Source organism: Schistocerca serialis, chromosome 7, assembly GCF_023864345.2.
Source record: "Schistocerca serialis cubense isolate TAMUIC-IGC-003099 chromosome 7, iqSchSeri2.2, whole genome shotgun sequence".
Lineage (NCBI taxonomy): Eukaryota > Metazoa > Arthropoda > Insecta > Orthoptera > Acrididae > Schistocerca > Schistocerca serialis.
This window is the reverse complement of record NC_064644.1, coordinates 122,614,497-122,635,485: the sequence shown is the minus strand read 5'-3', so window position 1 is coordinate 122,635,485 and position 20,989 is coordinate 122,614,497. Positions and strand designations below refer to the sequence as shown.

Genomic DNA, 20,989 nt, shown 5'->3' with positions numbered 1-20,989 from the left:
AAACGTGTCAAAAACAGAACTAACTGTGAATGTTTATAGAATACGCCATTCTGCTGAAAATCTTGCCTCCTCCCTCCACTTTCTGAAAAGTTTTATTAATCACATGTTTAATTCAACGTATATGTTCAAATTTCCTCATTATTTTATCTTAATTATATGAATGTCCATCCCCCCCCCCCCATGAACCATGGACCTTGCCGTTGGTGGGGAGGCTTGCGTGCCTCAGCGATACATATAGCCGTACCGTAGGTGCAACCACAACGGAGGGGTATCTGTTGAGAGGCCAGACAAACGTGTGGTTCCTGAAGAGGGGCAGCAGCCTTTTCAGTAGTTGCAAGGGCAACAGTCTGGATGATTGACTGATATGGCCTTGTAACAATAACCAAAACGGCCTTGCTGTGCTGGTACTGCGAACGGCTGAAAGCAAGGGGAAACTACAGCCGTAATTTTTCCCGAGGGCATGCAGCTTTACTGTATGATTACATGATGATGGCGTCCTCTTGGGTAAAATATTCCGGAGGTAAAATAGTCCCCCATTCGGATCTCCGGGCGGGGACTGCTCAAGAGGACGTCGTTATCAGGAGAAAGAAAACTGGCGTTCTACGGATCGGAGCGTGGAATGTCAGATCCCTTAATCGGGCAGGTAGGTTAGAAAATTTAAAAAGGGAAATGGATAGGTTGAAGTTAGATATAGTGGGAATTAGTGAAGTTCGGTGGCAGGAGGAACAAGACTTCTGGTCAGGTGACTACAGGGTTATAAACACAAAATCAAATAGGGGTAATGCAGGAGTAGGTTTAATAATGAATAGGAAAATAGGAATGCGGGTAAGCTACTACAAACAGCATAGTGAACGCATTATTGTGGCCAAGATAGATACGAAGCCCACGCCTACTACAGTAGTACAAGTTTATATGCCAACTAGCTCTGCAGATGACGAAGAAATTGAAGAAATGTATGATGAAATAAAAGAAATTATTCAGATTGTGAAGGGAGACGAAAATTTAATAGTCATGGGTGACTGGAATTCGAGTGTAGGAAAAGGGAGAGAAGGAAACATAGTAGGTGAATATGGACTGGGGGACAGAAATGAAAGAGGAAGCCGCCTGGTCGAATTTTGCACAGAGCACAACATAATCATAACTAACACTTGCTTTAAGAATCATGAAAGAAGGTTGTATACATGGAAGAACCCTGGAGATACTAAAAGGTATCAGATAGATTATATAATGGTAAGACAGAGATTTAGGAAACAGGTTTTAAATTGTAAGACATTTCCAGGGGCAGATGTGGACTCTGACCACAATCTATTGGTTATGACCTGTAGATTAAAACTGAAGAAACTGCAAAAAGGTGGGAATTTAAGGAGATGGGACCTGGATAAACTAAAAGAACCAGAGGTTGTACAGAGATTCAGGGAGAGCATAAGGGAGCAATTGACAGGAATGGGGGAAATAAATACAGTAGAAGAAGAATGGGTAGCTTTGAGGGATGAAGTAGTGAAGGCAGCAGAGGATCAAGTAGGTAAAAAGACGAGGGCTAGTAGAAATCCTTGGGTAACAGAAGAAATATTGAATTTAATTGATGAAAGGAGAAAATATAAAAATGCAGTAAGTGAAACAGGCAAAAAGGAATACAAACGTCTCAAAAATGAGATCGACAGGAAGTGCAAAATGGCTAAGCAGGGATGGCTAGAGGACAAATGTAAGGATGTAGAGGCCTGTCTCACTAGGGGTAAGATAGATACCGCCTACAGGAAAATTAAAGAGACTTTTGGAGATAAGAGAACGACTTGTATGAATATCAAGAGCTCAGATGGAAACCCAGTTCTAAGCAAAGAAGGGAAAGCAGAAAGGTGGAAGGAGTATATAGAGGGTCTATACAAGGGCGATGTACTTGAGGACAATATTATGGAAATGGAAGAGGATGTAGATGAAGATGAAATGGGAGATATGATACTGCGCGAAGAGTTTGACAGAGCACTGAAAGACCTGAGTCGAAAGAAGGCCCCCGGAGTAGACAATATTCCATTGGAACTACTGACGGCCGTGGGAGAGCCAGTCCTGACAAAACTCTACCATCTGGTGAGCAAGATGTATGAAACAGGCGAAATACCCTCAGACTTCAAGAAGAATATAATAATTCCAATCCCAAAGAAAGCAGGTGTTGACAGATGTGAAAATTACCGAACTATCAGCTTAATAAGTCACAGCTGCAAAATACTAACACGAATTCTTTACAGACGAATGGAAAAACTAGTAGAAGCCAACCTCGGGGAAGATCAGTTTGGATTCCGTAGAAACACTGGAACACGTGAGGCAATACTGACCTTACGACTTATCTTAGAAGAAAGATTAAGGAAAGGCAAACCTACGTTTCTAGCATTTGTAGACTTAGAGAAAGCTTTTGACAATGTTGACTGGAATACTCTCTTTCAAATTCTAAAGGTGGCAGGGGTAAATTACAGCGAGCGAAAGGCTATTTACAATTTGTACAGAAACCAGATGGCAGTTATAAGAGTCGAGGGACATGAAAGGGAAGCAGTGGTTGGGAAGGGAGTAAGACAGGGTTGTAGCCTCTCCCCGATGTTGTTCAATCTGTATATTGAGCAAGCAGTAAAGGAAACAAAAGGTAAATTCGGAGTAGGTATTAAAATTCATGGAGAAGAAATAAAAACTTTGAGGTTCGCCGATGACATTGTAATTCTGTCAGAGACAGCAAAGGACTTGGAAGAGCAGTTGAATGGAATGGACAGTGTCTTGAAAGGAGGATATAAGATGAACATCAACAAAAGCAAAACAAGGATAATGGAATGTAGTCTAATTAAGTCGGGTGATGCTGAGGGAATTAGATTAGGAAATGAGGCACTTAAAGTAGTAAAGGAGTTTTGCTATTTGGGGAGCAAAATAACTGATGATGGTCGAAGTAGAGAGGATATAAAATGTAGGATGGCAATGGCAAGGAAAGCGTTTCTGAACAAGAGAAATTTGTTAACATCCAGTATTGATTTAAGTGTCAGGAAGTCATTTCTGAAAGTATTCGTATGGAGTGTAGCCATGTATGGAAGTGAAACATGGACGATAAATAGTTTGGACAAGAAGAGAATAGAAGCTTTCGAAATGTGGTGCTACAGAAGAATGCTGAAGATTAGATGGGTAGATCACATAACTAATGAGGAAGTATTGAATAGGATTGGGGAGAAGAGAAGTTTGTGGCACAACTTGACCAGAAGAAGGGATCGGTTGGTAGGACATGTTCTGAGGCATCAAGGGATCACCAATTTAGTATTGGAGGGCAGCGTGGAGGGTAAAAATCATAGAGGGAGACCAAGAGATGAATACACTAAGCAGATTCAGAAGGATGTAGGTTGCAGTAGGTACTGGGAGATGAAGAAGCTTGCACAGGATAGAGTAGCATGGAGAGCTGCATCAAACCAGTCTCAGGACTGAAGACCACAACAACAACAACATGAATGTCCATTAATTTTGGTTAAACATAATAATGATTGTTACTGTTCACTTCGATAACTATGTTGTAAACATGTTTTACAGTCAGCATATTACCTTACTGGCCCAAATATAAGCCGCATCTTAATATAAGCTGCATCCTTAATTGTCAAAGGGTAAAAAAAAGAGAGAGACATTTATGTCTTGTTACCCATTGACAAAAACTCTTCACAATACGATAATGGTTAATCACATTTTTATATTATAATCTAAATATATTACATAAAAATTCCAGCTTTCTGATCACAGTTTCGCTGATGTCACTGTTAACTTCAACAGCGGTATTTTCTTCGTAAGTGTCAGTATTTTTGTCTCTGTTCCACTGAAAGTACATAGTTTTCTCTACTGGACAGCAGAACTTGTTGAATTCTTTGATGGTAGACTGGTGATATAGTGCAGCAGGAAGAGAGGATCATAAGACTGACTGATGGACGTTTAATCTTGTGGGCGTGATCCCCTTCTATAAGCCAAAGGTCTTTAAATGGCTTGTTTATGATGACATTAATCATCTGTAGTTTTCAAGTCATACCTTTAGGTAGTTTTTTTCTTTAGGTGTGGTATGACATTTGAAGGCATCCAAGACTGACATAGTAGTGCACCAGGTCTGCAATTCCAGACATCATTTAGCCAGTCCATCAATAACTCTGTCAGTCAGCCCTTTTTTTGTTACTGATTGATTAACCCCCTCATGAAAACTATGTTACAGTGCATATGTTATTCCGAATTACGATTCAATGATCTTTTGGACATGCATGCTTTTCGAGAGCGATAGGTTACCATTAGGCTATCTGAGCATGACTCACAGCTATGTCGTCAACCAACTGCCTTTTCCTGCCAGGGAAAGAACAGACCAGTCCATTAGCTGAATATTGTCTCGTTCCAAGAGCTCCTCTACTTGTGCTGTATGATATAGTCACACACTGTCAGCCATAAAAATGAAGAAGGAGCCAAATGTATGCTTATAAAGACACATGTGGAGAATGAGTATAGTCTCACAATAACAATGACCAGTAAGTGTACTGTGCCAATGGCCTTGCCGCAGTTCCCATCAGATCACTAAAGTTAAGTGCTGTCAGGCTGGGCTAGCACTTGGATGGATGACCATCCGGTCTGCTGAGCACTGTTGGGGGAGCAGGATGCACTCAGCCCTTGTGAGGCAAACTGAGGAGCTACTTTACTGAGAAGTAGTGGCTTCTGTCTTGGTAGCTGACATATGAGTGGGAGAGCGGTGTGCTGACCACATGCCCCTCCATGTGGGCTGAGGCTGACATGGCCGTACCATCGGGCCTTTGTGGGCTATTCAGTCAGAGTTTAGTTTTAGTGAGTGTACCATGATCAAAGATTTGGAGGCAGTACATCCATGAAACATTATGCCTCCCCACACCATAGCATTTAGACCACTAAAACGATAATTTTGACAGTGTTCCTGATTGCACTACTTGCTCCCACCTCCCGCCGTACGAGGGTACATCTACCACTGTTGAACACAATCATTTTGGTGGTCAACGTGTTATGGTGTGGAGAGGCATAATGTTGCATGGGCATACTGGTCACCATATATTTGAATACAGTATACTCACTGGTAAGTATTATTGTGGCATTGTACACCTTCCCCAAATGCATCTTTTCAGAAGTGTTTTCGGCTCTGACTTGATTTTCATGAATGACAATGCATGACCCAAGGAACAGTGCATGTGAGGAGCTCTTGGATTGAGATGATATTCAGCAAATTGACTGGCCTACCCATTCCTCTGACTTAAATCACATCGAGCAAGTGTGGGATGCATTGGGGAGACATATTGCAGCACATCCACATGCACTATCAACCATCCAGCTGTTGTCAACAAGAACTCCTTACCAATCTTGTGGCCAGCATGGGAGCACATTGCAAAGTGCGTATCAGGAATCACGGTGACTTCAGTTTAATTAAAGTATAACTTCTGTTCATCTCATTGCATATTTCTTGCAAAGTGTGTATCAGGAACCACAGCAACTTCAGTTTAATTATTGCCTTTGAATAAAAGTATAGCTTCTGTTTGTCACATTGCATATTGCTGCAGTTATGGTATCTGTAGCAGTCCTTTCTATGTATGGTGCAAGTTTCATCGAGGGAAAGTGACTTTTGCCCTTAAGTTTTGCATACCACTGTAGTAACTACATAAATGAAATGTTAACAATCAAAAGTTGTTATATTGTAATCTCATATGCAATGATCAGTTTCCAAGCATTAGTGGTATTATTGTTCTCTTTCATGTAAAGGGACGAGCAGTTGGGTATAGTCAAAGTTTCTGAGATATGAGAATGTACCAGTATTTGTAGGTCAGTACAGATAAACTGCACTCTAAATTTTCTTCATCAGATTTTGAGGAAAAGGTGTGGCTTATATTCAGGCCAACATGGTATATGCATTGAAGTTTCACATATGTTGCTGCCTGCACATACACTCCTATGCCAAAATATTATGACTATCTGCTCAATAGTATCTTGGTCCTCTGTTAGAATGCAGTACAGTAGCAATTCTGCATGGAATGAATTCAACAAGTCCTCGGTAGGTTTCCAGATTTATGTGGAACCAGATGTCTACGCACAGATCACGCAGTTTCAATAAATTACAGGTCTATTTTTTGTGAGTGTGGAACTGGTGCCTTAATGTATCTTAGAAATGATCCTTCAGGTTGACATCAGATGAATTTGCTGGCTAAGATGTCAGCATGAGTTCACTATCTCGTTCTTCAAACGACTTTAGCAAGATTCTGGCCTTGTGGTACAGATGGTTATTCTGATGGAAGATGGCATCATTGCTTGGCAAGTCATCAAGCATGAAGGGATGCAGGTGGTTTGAATAATGTTCACATAGTCCACAGATGTTATGCTATCTTTGATTACTATCTCAAGTGCCATGGACGCACAGGTAAATGTCCCGTGTAGCATATTGTATTACTGTCTCCACTGCCCTTTGTGCATGGCATGGCACTCTTGTTGTGAGTAGCCATTCGCATGGATGACAGTGCATCTGGACCTGCTATAACAAGATATATGATTCATTTTTTTTTAATTTTAATAATCAACAGCTTCAGTTGCACCCTTTACCTAAAATTTATCTAGGTTTGAGTCGGGATAAGCCAACCTTCTACAGAATAACAGTAACTACCGTTTGTCCATAGTGGACATCGTCAAGTGGGGCTGACACAGTTTCAGATAATTTACGGATTTGTAGTTTTAGCTTGGCAATGTCCACTATGGACAAATGGTAGTTACTGTTATTCTGAAGAAGGTTGGGTTATCCCGACTGAAACCTAGGAAAATTCTAGGTAAACAGTGCAACTGAGGCTGTTGATTATTAAAATTAAAATTAATATTTATACAGTTGCTGACAGGGCCACAAAATGTTGAAGATATATATGATTCATCTAATCAGGTGACACATATCTGTTGGTCCACGGTCCAATCAGTCAACATGGGAACACATGGGGCCAAGTGCTGTGAGGCACATGTGCAGCACCAGCCGCTGTGGCCGAGTGGTTCTAGGTGCTTCAGTCTGGAACTGTGCGACCACTATGGTCGCAGGTTCAAATCCTGCGTTGGGCATGGACGCTTGTGTCTGTATGTGTGGATGGATATGTGCGTGTGTGCGAGTGCATACCTGTCCTTTTTTCCCCCTAAGGTAAGTCTTTCCGCTCCCGGGATTGGAATGACTCCTTACCCTCTCCCTTAAAACCCACTTCCTTTCGTCTTCCCCTCTCCTTCCCTCTTTCCTGATGAGGCAACAGTTTGTTGCGATAGCTTGAATTTTGTGTGTATGTTTGTGTTTGTTTGTGTGTCTATCGACCTGCCAGCGCTTTTGTTCGGTAAGTCACCTCATTTTTGTTTTTATATATAATGTCCTTAGGTTAGTTAGATTTAAGGTTCTAACTAACCTCAGATGTTAAGTCCCATAGTGCTCAGAGCCATTTGAACCACATGTGCAGCAGTGTATGCTGAACAGTACATTCCAAAATATTTATGCCCATGCCATCACTGTACTCTGCCATCAAATCTCTCACCAAATGCCACTTAACTTGCTTTACAGAATGGACTTGCCTCTAACTTCCACGTTCTGTGATGAGGTCCGACACCTTGTCACCTGTTCTTAGTTTCACTGTCCTTAACCACTTTCCAAAAGTTCTCAACAGCAGGACGTGAACAGGTAATGATCTCTGCTGTTTCTGAAAAGCTCAGTCCCAGGTGCAAGGTGATAATCGTCTGTGCCTTGACTAAGTTGCTTATGTCAGTGGATGACCCGTTTGTGTACTGAATCATCGCTAGAATAATTCCACATCCAGTAAGTGGATCTTCATTGTGACAGTTTTCATCGCCCACTGGTTTCTGAAGTCTAAAGCTTGCAGTCATTCTTCCTACTCATGATGTCATTGTGTGTTTACCTTTGCTGTGGTATTGTCCTCTTGTGATATGTTTTCTTGTGTCGTCTGGTGCAAGTCAGCGTTGCCAGCGAGCAGTTTTGGCCCTCTTGTAGACACTCAGAAATGGATTTTCTGTCCAAGAGCCTGTGCAATCAGTTTTTCAGTGTCTGGAGGCTCTTGACGTGCTGTTTAGTGACTTTGCTTTGCACCACCACAGCATAGTCGGGTACAGAACAGAGCAGCACCTTGTATAATATCACACCAAGTTGTGGAGGCAATCTTGAGCTTGGTTTAAGAGCTGGCTACAAGGCGGCGAGTCTTCCAAAGACTTTCTCCTAATGTTGGTGATATAATGACCCCACATTAGACGTTTGTCCAATGTGACACCAATGTAGAAAGCTGTATCACTCCATGGAATTGTGATACTGACAGTGCTGATCTTCTGCAGATCAACTGGAAATCATCAAATAGTGATGATTATGGATTGAGTCTTGGCTACAATGAAACACAGACACCACTTTATGGCTCAGATAGCGAAACCATCTCAGGCACTTTCTAGTCTGCACTGAAGGATGTGTGGACCCATGCTGCTGGTGAACACCACTATATCATTTGCATACAGCCTCATCTAAATGTGGTCTGCCCTAGGTAACTTGGCATTGCACAAGGTGTACAGCACCATCCCAAGAACCAATCCCTGAGGCACACATGCATGGATGCAGTAGTCTGTGGAGTTGCCATTTTGCGTCTTCACTGGAATGCCCAATCTGATAGGTAGCATTGGAGTGGATGAACGTGCAACACCAAAACTCCATGCTTATACAGGAGTCCTCCATACCACATGCTGTCAAAGGCTCAGGAGACATCCAGGAAGATGACTCCTTTCCTCCACCAATTGTAGAAGCTACTGTTCCATTGAGTGGAGTGGACATGTCAGAGCCCAAACTGCTCTTCAGGTACAAGGGTCTCTGCTTATATGTGACAGGAAAGTATATGGAGATGAAATTTTTCAAAGCTCCTAGAGACTGCTGGCAATAAATTAATAAATCTGTAGCTGTTTGCTAGCCATAGGTCCTTTCCAGCCTTGGCTATGACTATGGTCGTGGCATGTTTCCAGGATAGCAGCCAGACCAAAGAATTTCAGTGAAGTTGTCTGCCAGCAATGTGATAGTGGTGACTGGCTGCTGCTTCAGGACCATATTGGGAATGCCATCAGGGCCTCTCTTTTTCTTGGTATTGAGATGAGAGGGTGAACGTGCAGCCTCTTCTGCTGAAACAGGCTGAATCTCTCTGCCCTCTTCATGGGCTGTGAGATATGTGGGTGGCCATTCAGCTACTGTGGCAATTATGATGTCATACACAGGATGAAAGGTGGCTGCAAATATGTCTGCATGGATATTGGTCTTATTATCAGGATTGCAAGACATGTTGACCATATAGGAGTGGTGGGATTATCTGGTTGCAGCTCAGGAAGCATTTTGTTGTCTTGTATGCCAAATGATCGTCCCAGTTGTAGGCAGGCAACTTTGTTGGCCCATTCCCTATACCTTTCTGCTTCTCTCGCTGGCCTTATTTAATGGAAAAAGTGATTTAGTCTCTTTGTCCTTGGCTGTCTGTAGCTACCGTTGGGTACAGACTTGATTTTTCTCGGTAACGGCAGCCAGAATGTTAAGCAGAAGACTTTGCAAGATGTCATGCATGCTTGATGGCAGCCTTGGTGTTGTTAAGTCTGTTGCTCTATTGTTGTCATGAAATCATGAATGGCAGCTTCAGCGCCAGCATCAACAAGAGCTGGTGCTGATATCACCTCTTTGGCAAGAACAGTCCTGAACAATTTCCAATTAGTGTTCCTACAATGATGAGCTGTGTGATGACATCAACATCAACATCTTAAACCTCCAGCAGGTGGGCAGATGATAAGGAGTTGTGCATCGAGACATTAACACTCTCTCTGAGACCTTTGATGACCTTGAGGTTGATGATACCAGATATCCCCCATTGTTTGGATAAATTGGGGAGTTGTAAGGCCCTAGTATGATGGTGTCTTAGCATTTGGCCATGTGAAGAACCTCTTTGCACTGGAATTATGTAGCCTAGAGCTCCAATGCACTTCATATTGAAATCTCTGGCCAGAAAAATAGTGCCACAATATGATAACAACATATTGAAATCTGCAAGATCCAGTGTGCCCTTCAGTGATTTGTAGACCACCATAAAGTAGATGTGTTTGATAGAAGGCTCCACAGCCACCAGTAGCCTCCAGTCTTGTCAACTCAGGTAAGATGATCTGGAAATGGTGAAGTGATTCGCAGATCTAGATGGCTATTCCCCCACTTATCTGTGCAGTAGCATATGTAGTTTGGTACCCCAAATTATAAGCCTGGTTTAAGGTGTGCTTTACAAACCAGAAATACATTGGGGCCCTCCTCTAATAGAAACTGGCAAAATGCACCAACCTGTTGGCAGGTGGCACTGGCATTTCATGCTATCACAGTGACACCATTAGTTGCATGGTCCATGTTGTTTCTTGACGTTGATGATGCATTTTACTGTTGCAGCAGTCTTCTGTTCAGTGAAGATCAGCTGTGGCATGTCAGTGATGAAATGGGAGATGCTGATAAGCAGCTGCTCCATGAGAATCATCAGTTTTAATATTTCACCAGTAGTCATAGGGCTGGTGCCACCACAAAACGTGACCCTACAACTCCATGGTACAGTCCTTGTGTTGTCATCCTCAGTTGGTTCTTGCATGGCTCATCCTCTTGGTAGGATGAGGTGGCAGTGCTGCTGTGCTGTCTTGCAGTGTCTTGCTTGCTGCAGACAGACAGGTCATCACTTTTTTGTGGGTACTGAGGATATGGCACTGTTAGGGTGTTGTAGCATAGTTTGGTGCACTGCCGTACAAGGTATGGGTCCCAGCATCTGCTTGTGGTGATACAGTGGTTATTGTTGCCTCTGCAGCAACAACTCTGGTGTATGGAACACACAGACTTATGGTGGCAGACAGATCCTGTTGACCTGTAGGCAGGCCACATTGTGAGATGGTAGCCAGCTTGAATGCTTCTCATCCACAATACCTGGAAATGTGTGGGCCATTGCAGTTGGCAGACACTGGTTCGTCTTCTTTCTTCAGTGGGTAGCCACAGCTGAGATGGAGAATTTTACACATTGGTCAGGTATTTAGCAATGTCTGGTAACATGCTGAATGCCCTGACAGTGGTAGCATTGGTAGGTGGTGTCTTTTAGCTCATAGGTTTTCCACGTGGATGCTCACAGTGACGAGCTTGGGGATGCAGTAGAGCTCATGGATCTTTACGTCTGGTAAGATGAGTGGGGCTGATAATTAGCCTTGGTTCATGTGAGGAGTCTTCAGGAAAACCAACATTTGTGCTAAGAAGTCCATTCCCTCTAGTTTTTCTTTGATAAATTCTGTGGAGAGGCTGTAAGGTAGTGTGCTCAGAACTATCTTTAGCATCTTCTCAGACTATGAGCTGTGCATATGAAAAGGCAGTTGCCTCACGGATGCTTCTTCTACTATCTTTTGAAAATCAGTGGCATTCTTCAGGTAGATCTTAGAGAGAGATCACAACCTGCCATGTTACAGTGAAGTCGGTGATCATCCAGTGCTCCAGTAGTGTGTAGTGTACTCTGTATTCTTTTTCATACTGGAGTGTGAGCAGCTGCATCATTGGGTCTTTCTTCAGTGCTGGTGCCTTTCCCTCCTTGTCATCTGGGGTGACCCTAAGTGACACAATTGTGTTGTTCGTGCCCGTGAGTAAGCTGCAAGCTGCACAAACGTTTATGAGCCCTGGTGACATGTTTGGCCACTGGTGTTATAAAGCCATCACTCTCTGTGATAGCTTCATGAGGTCAAGAGATGTTGACAGTCTTCTCCTTGGTAATGTGTGTCTGCACAAATGCAGATTTTTTTTTTTTTTTTTTTTTGCGCTCTTCATCATTTGATGGACGCTGTTCCGTCTCTTGCAAGAGATAGCAACACACTCCATCACCTCACTTGGGTGGATGGGGAGTGATGCTACATCTGCAGAGGCTTCCGTGGAAGACTGAGTGCCAATGATGCTGCTCAGGTTGGCTCCTTTCATAATGAATACAACAGCAGATGAAAGTGAGGTCCCAAGTGATACAAGTGCACATTCATTCGAAAAACACATGTAAGACAGTGGTCTTTAAAAGATCACTGCTATCCATAATCCTCTGGTGTCTCTTCATCGATGGAGCCATTGATGGGGCCAACAAGACTTCATTGGATGACAATCATTTAGCTCCATAGCAGGAGAGACAGCTGCCTCGGCCGTGTGCTTGCATCTCTAACTCTGATGTAATTCCACATTAATTTCTGCTCTGATTATATAGTTTCCTTACTGTGTCACATCCCCAAAATGCTCCCTGGTGATCTCATGGTGGCCAGTGGTCATAATATTTCATCACATCACTGCATAAAAAATCATTTCCTTGATAAAATCAAACTATGGAAAATTCAGGATGGAATGTAATAATATTTTGAACAATCTCTGTGCTACTCACCATATACTGGAGATGCTGAATCACAGCATCTCCACTATACGGTGAGTAGGAACTCTCCTTTTCATAATTTTCTTGATAAAAGTTGTTTAAAAGTTGACAACATCAACAATTTTGATTCTTGTGAATTGTTCTTTATAATGTCTACAACAACAATAACAATGCACACAGCTATCAGTGACCGCTACAGGTGATGTGAAGTTGGTGGCAGGTGCACTATTGCCGCGCAGTAGTGCGTCGTCGCGGTTGCTGTATGCAGGACCTGGCCACCCAATGGCACTGCCATCAGCCTGGCTGCTGGACAAGAAAGGACGCGCTGCTGTGTTCATGCTTGAAGAACTTGATGGCCCTATTGAGGTAAGTCATATCATACCTGCTTTATGTCAACCACAGTCCACATGGCAGTGTGCTGTGAAATATATCAATCTCTGTGTACTATACCAAAACCTACTGTAGCTTGATTGGCCTCAGTATGCAACTAGCCATTTCCAGTCCTGTTGACGGAGAAAATTTTCATCACAAGCATTTGGTCAACTTAGGAGGGATGTGTTGTACAACTCCAGCCGATATAATTTTGTCAGGACTTATTAACATTTGCTGGTAGACTGTCTCCTGTGACACTAATGTGAACAAGGCCTTCCACACTCTTGTACTAATGATTCACCAACCTTGACATAGAGGTAAATATCATTCTCTTGAGCTCCAGACAAAAATTTAGCAGATTTTGCAAATTTCATCCCCTGCTATAATGACATAATCTCCCACGGGAATACAGCTAAAATTAATACTGCATTTATTCTCTGCATATTTATTTTGTGTTATTTGTGGAGTGTCAGAGAGAATTTTGAATTTCATTTGCTTACGGTTAAATAATTTTACTCTTTTTTTGGAAACAGTGAAAGTGAATCTTAAATGATTGTTCTTGTTATTGTTGCTTGTTTAGGGGAGTCAATACTTCAGTACCCAGCTTCACATGAATATTTATATTCATTTATTCACACATTGTGTTACAAAAGTCTCGCCATAAAAAAGAGCCTTTTGGTATGTGGAACACACTAAATTTTATATTTACCGGGTAATTGTGTGAAATTTCTTTACAATAGTTACAATATTGTTACTATTAATTACTAGAACTAATTCTAGATCTTTTAATGTCTTATAAATCAAGATATTGTATATATTGGTAGAAAATAGTTACTCTAAAAAAAGGCTACTGTTGTTCTTGTTACACTACAATTATTTAGTTATTTCTCTCTTAACAATAAAAAGTACATGTACTTCTTGCTTGTTAAAAATTGTGCATTGTTATGATGTCATTACACATTTTCATTTAAATCATATCACAAAATATGTAATAAAGTGATGGCAGCATTGTATGTACACCAAATAACAATCAAAATTAAAAATAACAATAATATTACACAGGCATGGCACACATTCGGCAGCTCAGTGCTGACACTGCGTGGTGCAGTGGCCGGCACCTGGTCACTGCGCATTGGGGCAGGCCCTACTCCGGCAGACGCTGTACAACAAATACGGGCCACTCTTCCTGCAACAGCAACAACTGTTCCACCAACACTACCACCACTTTGGGCACTTGGCTTGCACTTCTGCCCCCATGCCTCTGACATGCAAAAGGCACTAGACTCAATGGCTTCACTGCAGGTGTGTACCCTACCAGTTTATTTTATGTAGTAGTTACACTTCTTGCCACATAAGTGGGAGTTTATAATTGATTGATACAGAAAACACAGTGTTTCAAGACACACAACTTGCCTGCCAGAGCTAAATGAATATTTGGAAAAAGTCATGTTTCAAAACCAACAAGATAGATAATTATTTATTTGTAACCAATTTCAGTCTTCTGATCATCTTCAGGTATCATAAAGTTATTTCCAACAAACCATGTGGGAGGGTCATTATACTGCCATCAAATACAACAAAAGCCATCCTGCATCACTGTCACCAGTAATACAGCCAATAGCTAAATGTCGTAACAGAGTTAATCAGTCTTCATATACTGTTCATCAGAGTTAGCAACTTTTTATCTGAAAAGATTAAAAGGTAACCAGCAGGCTTAATTTAAAGTTATTTGTTCACTGTCCTGTAATACATCACACTAACTAAAATGCAGCCCCACTGGGAATGCTGTTCTTGAACACATTAATGATTCGTTGACATTCAGAAGCAGCTGTAGATCGCCCTGACTACTCTCAGACAATGACAGTTGCTGCGAATTGTTGTTTTGAAAGAGTTCCCAAGAGTCATGTCCCTGTGATACTGGTACCAGGGGTATCTCAAGTACCATTCACTCCTGTGGATCCTGTCTCCTTTGCAGGAAGTAGGAATCTGTCATAGTTCTTGGAAAAAAAGCACAGTCACACCTATCTACAGGAAGGGTAGTAGAAGTCATCCACAAAACTACTGTCCAATATCCTTGACATTGATTTGTTGTAGAATCTTAAAACATATTCTGATCTTAAACACAATGAGGTATCTCAAACAGAATGACCTTGTCTATGCCTATCAGCATGGATTCCAAAAACATCGATCATGTGAAACCCAACTTTTTTCATATGACAGACCGAAAGCTTTGGATCAAGAGAGTCAGATAGATGCAGTATTTCTTGATTTCAGAAAAGTATTGACTCACCAGCACACTTATGCTTACTGTCAAAGTGCAATCATATGGGGTAGCAAGAGAAATCTGAGACTGCCCCAGGGCAGTGTATTGGGACTCTTGCTGTTCACGTTCCATATTAATGACCTCACAGACAATATTAATAATAACCTCAGACTTTTTGCGGATAATGCAGTTATCTATAATGAAGCACTATCTGAAGGAAGCTGCATAAATATTCAGTCAAATCTCCATAAGATTTCAAAGTGGTGCAAAGATTGGCATCTTGCTTTAAATGTTCAAAAATGTAAAATTGTGAATTCATGAAAAAAATTGTAGTAACTTATGACTATAATATCAATGAGTCACTGTTGGAATCTGCCAACTTAACACTTCATAGGTATATGCAATAGAATGATCAAAGGCTCAGTTGTGGTTAAAGCAGGTGGTAGACTTCAGTGAGGGAAGTGTGTCAGTCTACAAAGGAGACTGCTTATAAATCACTCTATACTAGTTCTATAATATTGCTCAAATGTGTGGGACTGGTACCAAATAGGACTACCCGGGGATATTGAATATATACAGAAAAAGACAGCATGACTGGTCGCAGGATTGTTTGCCCCATGGCAGAGTGTCACAGAGATACTGAAGAAACTGAACTGGCAGACTCTTGAAGATAGATGTAAATTATCCCAAGACAGTCTGCTATCAAAGTTTCAAGAACCAACTTTAGATGATGACAAAGGGGATGTACTACAACCCCTTAAGTATTGCTAACATAGGGATCATAAATATAAGTTTATAATAATTACAGCATACACAGATGCATTCAAACCATCATTCTTCCCTTGCTGCATATGTGATTGAAACAGGAATAGACCCTAATAACTGTTAATTGGGATGTACCCTCTGCCATGCACTTCATGTTCCCGCTTTACATTTGGAGGCACTCTACATACATATGGTAAGTAGAGTGCCACTACACTAAAGGTAGAACCTGATAATGACGGTACCTATACTAAGAGTGATCCATTGTGTTATATTTTATTACTGACTGTGTAATGTATTTTCCTATTTGCACAACATTAATAACATTGTCATGTAGGCTGCTGTAATTAATTTTATGATACCTGAAGATGACCAGAAGATCAAAACAAATTGTAAATATAGACATGTTTATGATCATATATTGACAGTTTTGAAAATTTTTTAAATTACTGTGCTTGATTCTTGCTGTTCATAAGAAATGCTATTTATATAGACCACAAAATCAGGCAAAAGTTAGATATTTCACACATAGGCTCAAGTACAGTTTTCAGTGTTATATTGCACATCAAAACTTCTGATATTTCCTGTTGATAGTATCACAGAAAAGGATAAATAGGATGATCATGAAGAAAGTTAGTGTTATTATTATTATTATTTTCATCATCATCATTATTGTTAGGTGACTGTTTAATAAATGCCTTACGTCTTCATCCAGTCATGGTATTCCTGGCAGGAACAGACAAACATAGTGTGGGGTATAGAATTTCTTTCTTTCAGTTCAGTACTACAGAGGACAGTGCCATTATGTCACAGATAATAATGAACATGCCTGATTTCTTTAATGTTAAATATTAAACCAAGATTAATATTGAACACATTACACATTTTAAAGTATACTGACCATTACTTTCCTTCAATAGGTGCAACTCACAGTATGGCTGATACACAAACATGATAATAGATAAATATAGTACTCTAAGCTTTTCCTTCTTCAAAGCAGGCAGAAATAACTAGTTGAAGGAGACTGGAGGGAAGAAAAACAAGTCACCTAGAACATAGGAAAAGATAAACTCAATTGTTCTGCTTTTCTCAGCAAACAGGGTGTTCTCTCTTTACGTAGGTTTTGAGTAACCTAGTTATCCCCTCAGTGTAACTTCACAAATCAGACTCTTCCAATTACTTCCCCTTTCCAGCACTGAAGAAGGAATCTATGGTTCTGGCAGCCTGAAGTATCATATTGTCTTCTAGAATCAGGACTCAAGTATCTCTTTTGGCAGCAGGATAAATGAGAATTACTATACCACACTGAAAGCATGGTAATTGAACACACATCAAATACAAATGGAGCTGAACTGCCTGCATCAGCAGGGTATGCTCCTGTTTGTACATACATAGAATATTCTAGTAAATTAAAATATCCACAAACAAATAAGTCCCAGAACCTTCCAGAAATTGTTGCTGTGGTCTTCAGTCCAAACAATGGTTGGTGCAAAAGCAAATAAGTTCCAGAACCTTCCAGAAATTGTTGCTGTTGTGATCTTCAGTGTGAAGACTGGTTTGATGCAGCTCTTCATGCTAGTCTGTCCTGTGCAGGTCTCTTCATCTCTGCATAAGTATTGCAGCATACACTCATTTGAACATGCTCACTGTATTCAAGATTTGGTCTCTCTCTCTGAAAACTACCAATCCCTCCCCATGCCACACTATGCCACACACTTTCTTCTATTACCAAAGTGACAATTCCTTCATGCCCCAGAATGTGTCCTATCGATTTGCAGTGAAGATGTTAACTTTTCATTCTACAGAAAACAGAACAGTTCCACCCACCTTGCAGTGATTTCTTCTTCTAAAGGCCTGTCCACACACCCATGCTGGTAGAAAGCAAATGATGTGTCTGGAGGGTGCAACAAATGTTTTCTAGTTTGAGGAGTACTGAGCTATCAATTGAAAGTAGTTGGTGAGTGAAAACTTCAATACATTGTTACTTGTTTGATACAAAAACATGACAAAGCCCACACTAATCTTAAGTTACAGTTTTGACACTCACACACAATCATAGCCATTCATAATTACCATCTTATGGTATTTAACAGACCCCATTACCAGGAAGATCACAAAATGGACTGTGACGGAATGATCACTCAAATATTATAAACTCAATCCCTTTGAATGTCAGTTCTTGGTTCCAAATTGCACAATACACCACACAGATTTTAGTTGATTCAGAAGTCACAGTTGACATATAAAAATCTGAATTTTACATATTTGTCTTTCCCACACCTTTGTATTCACTTAGTGGCAGTCCACAGTCAAGTTTTACTCACTATTCTTCAAAATTATCGCATCTATTCAGAGCTCCTAATGTACCCATCTGAATATAATAATGGCTAAGATCTGAACTGCCCTTGGGACTTTAGAAAACAGTTCTATTAGTTCACAAAATATGCGCAAATGCACTGTCCTCTGGCTATCTGACGAACATTTTTTATCAGTATTAACCCATGAAATCCTATGTCTTTTACTAGAAATCAATCACAACTTAATAGCTTTTATGAACAATTTATTAAAAAACAAATTTATAAAACTCAAAAATATCAAAATAACTCCCTCTTTAAATAACTGAATTATCATAAAATGTTTCTTGTTTTCCCAGTACTGTGAACTGGTTACTAGCACTTTACAAATTTTTCCTGAGCATATAATTGCTCTCTCTGTACAGCCACAGTTCTCACACTAATGTATACTCAATAAATAGACATAACAACATTCATCTATCTTATCACTTTGAATTCACACCATAATTCACATTATTAATTAAAAATATTAAATCAGATGTAATTAATAAAAGTCATGATAGTCACAAAATTAAAGTATTGTTTTCAAAATAATTATTTAGACAATTTAGGAATTTGGTCTGTAAGATGCTGACACCTTTCAGCCACAGCTGTAACTACTTGCAGCTGCTGCTGGATCAGAGCACACACCTATCATGGTAGAATCATGACTCATTGCCTGTATCTATCTGCTCACTGTTGTCCGGCTTGCATAGGCACAATACAAGGTGCTGCACCCCAAGCTGATCACATCTTTTAGTCAAGTCATGCCCCAATTTCTTATTTGCCCAATTCAGTTCAGTACCCCCTCACAAGTTATTCAGTCTATCTATCTGCTTTTCAACATTCTTCTGTAGCATTATATTTGAAAAGCCTGTATTGTCTTTTTGTCTGAAATGCTCACCATCAAAATTTCATTTCTGTACAAGGCTACGCTCCAAACAAATACCTTAAGAAAAGACTCTTAACAATTAATTTTATGATCATGTTAAAAATTCCTCTTTTTCAGAAATGTTTTTCTTACTTCATTGTTCATGTTTTCTACTTCAGCCATCATCAGTTATTTCACTGCCCAAATAACAGAACTAACTGGTTACTTTTAGTGTTTCATTTCCTAATCTACTTCCCTCACCATCACCTGATTTAATTTGGCTACATTCCAATAACATTGTTTTACATTTGTTTGTATATATGTTACTGTAAAAGTAAGATGATTGGTAAATCCTAGAATTAACTAGTGAAACCTAAGACTTACCATCATGGTGTGGTAAAAGTCTGAAATTTCTTATTATATGCATAGATTTCAAACTTTTACCAGGAGACATAGGTAAATTTTAGGATTTACCCAACTGGTAAAACTGTATTCATTTAAAAAAAATCAGCTTAGCAGTTTATTGAAATCGTTTGTATTTATTGTAAATTTATGTATTTTAAATATTCTTGCATTCCAATGTGATTATAATGAGCAATATTCCCAATTAGTGAAAAATGTTGTAGAAAGTGTTACCTTGTGAACGTTAATTTTTGTTACAACAAGGCTGACTATTGTGGCATTTTGAATTACATAACATGGAAGACGATTTACATAAGCATTTTTAGCTGAACACTTTTTTAAGCAACTGCACTTTTTGAAACCTTGTCCTCCAACAAAAGACTGTTTGGCAACCACTTCCTGTTGACCAATTTCTTCTCTTGCTACTTTTTTGACATCGATAAAATTTTCCTTGCACAATGCAAATTGGTTCCTAGTGTACAATGACCTCAGTTTACCAGCTTTGGTAACAAGTTGATAAAATTCGTCATCCTGAATATTTATCGCTACTGATATTATAGATTTTGCGTCAGTTTTTGCCCTGTCTACATCCGGTACTTTAATTCTCACATTCTGTCCAACTGAAGGTTTTTGTGTGGGGACTTTAGCATAAATACAAATAAAAAAGAGGACACCAGTAACACATTTATGAATATCCTACATAGTTTTAGTCTATCATCACTAGTCAATTGTGCAACAAGAATAACCACACATTCATCATCTACCATTGACTATGTAGCTACAGATGTAGGCAGAGAAAACTGTGATGTACTTGTCAAAAATCTGGGACTGTCTGACCATCTGTGTCAGATTATAAAAGTAAAAGCTTGTGTAAAAAGGAATCCAAACTGCATGTATATAAAAGAGTTTACTCTCCATCAGCTTTGCAAGAGCTTTCCTTAAAGTTAGCACATGAAAGTTGGGAAGGAGTATGCATAGAAACTAAAGTGAATAGCAAGTTCTCCAATTTTATGTCTGAGTTTAAATTAAAATTTAAAGAAACATTCCCCAAAGCATTAATTCCCATTGGGACACCCACCAACAATAAAAGGATTACTAAAGGAATTAGAAAAAGTGCTCAAACTTGTAAATACCTAAACTCCATTAAAAAGGACAATAGTGATCCAGTTTTTTTGCACTACTACAAAAACTACAAAAGGATCTACAGGAAGGTACTCAATACTGCAAAAAAATCAGCCAACAATAGGTTCATAAATTTAGCCAATAATAAAAGTAAAGCTACATGGGCTGTAGTGAAACAAGAAACAGGAACTGTGAAACAGAGAGGTACAAACATACAAATCAGGAACGAGGAAAACTTAGAAAGTAGCCCAAAAGAATTAGCAAATTATGTGAATACCTTCTTTAGCAGCATTGCAATGAACTTGCAGAAAATTTTTCCAATAGGTGCTAATCAACCAATACAGAAGCATATAGCAAACTCAGTGGTATTGCCTCCAACTACTGAGGAGGAAGTATGCAATGTTGTAAGGCAATTAAAGAACAAAAA

General features: G+C 39.9%; 1 protein-coding gene across 1 annotated transcript in view; it reads left to right on the top strand.

Annotated features, from left to right (window-relative positions):
- Positions 1 to 20,989, top strand: part of LOC126412921 (uncharacterized) — a 224,791-nt gene that overhangs the window by 93,766 nt on the left and 110,036 nt on the right. Inside the window, exons 6-7 of the mRNA XM_050082810.1 lie at positions 12,618 to 12,803; positions 13,872 to 14,111. Coding sequence (XP_049938767.1) covers positions 12,618 to 12,803; positions 13,872 to 14,111 — 426 coding nt within the window. The remainder of the gene's footprint in view (positions 1 to 12,617; positions 12,804 to 13,871; positions 14,112 to 20,989) is intronic.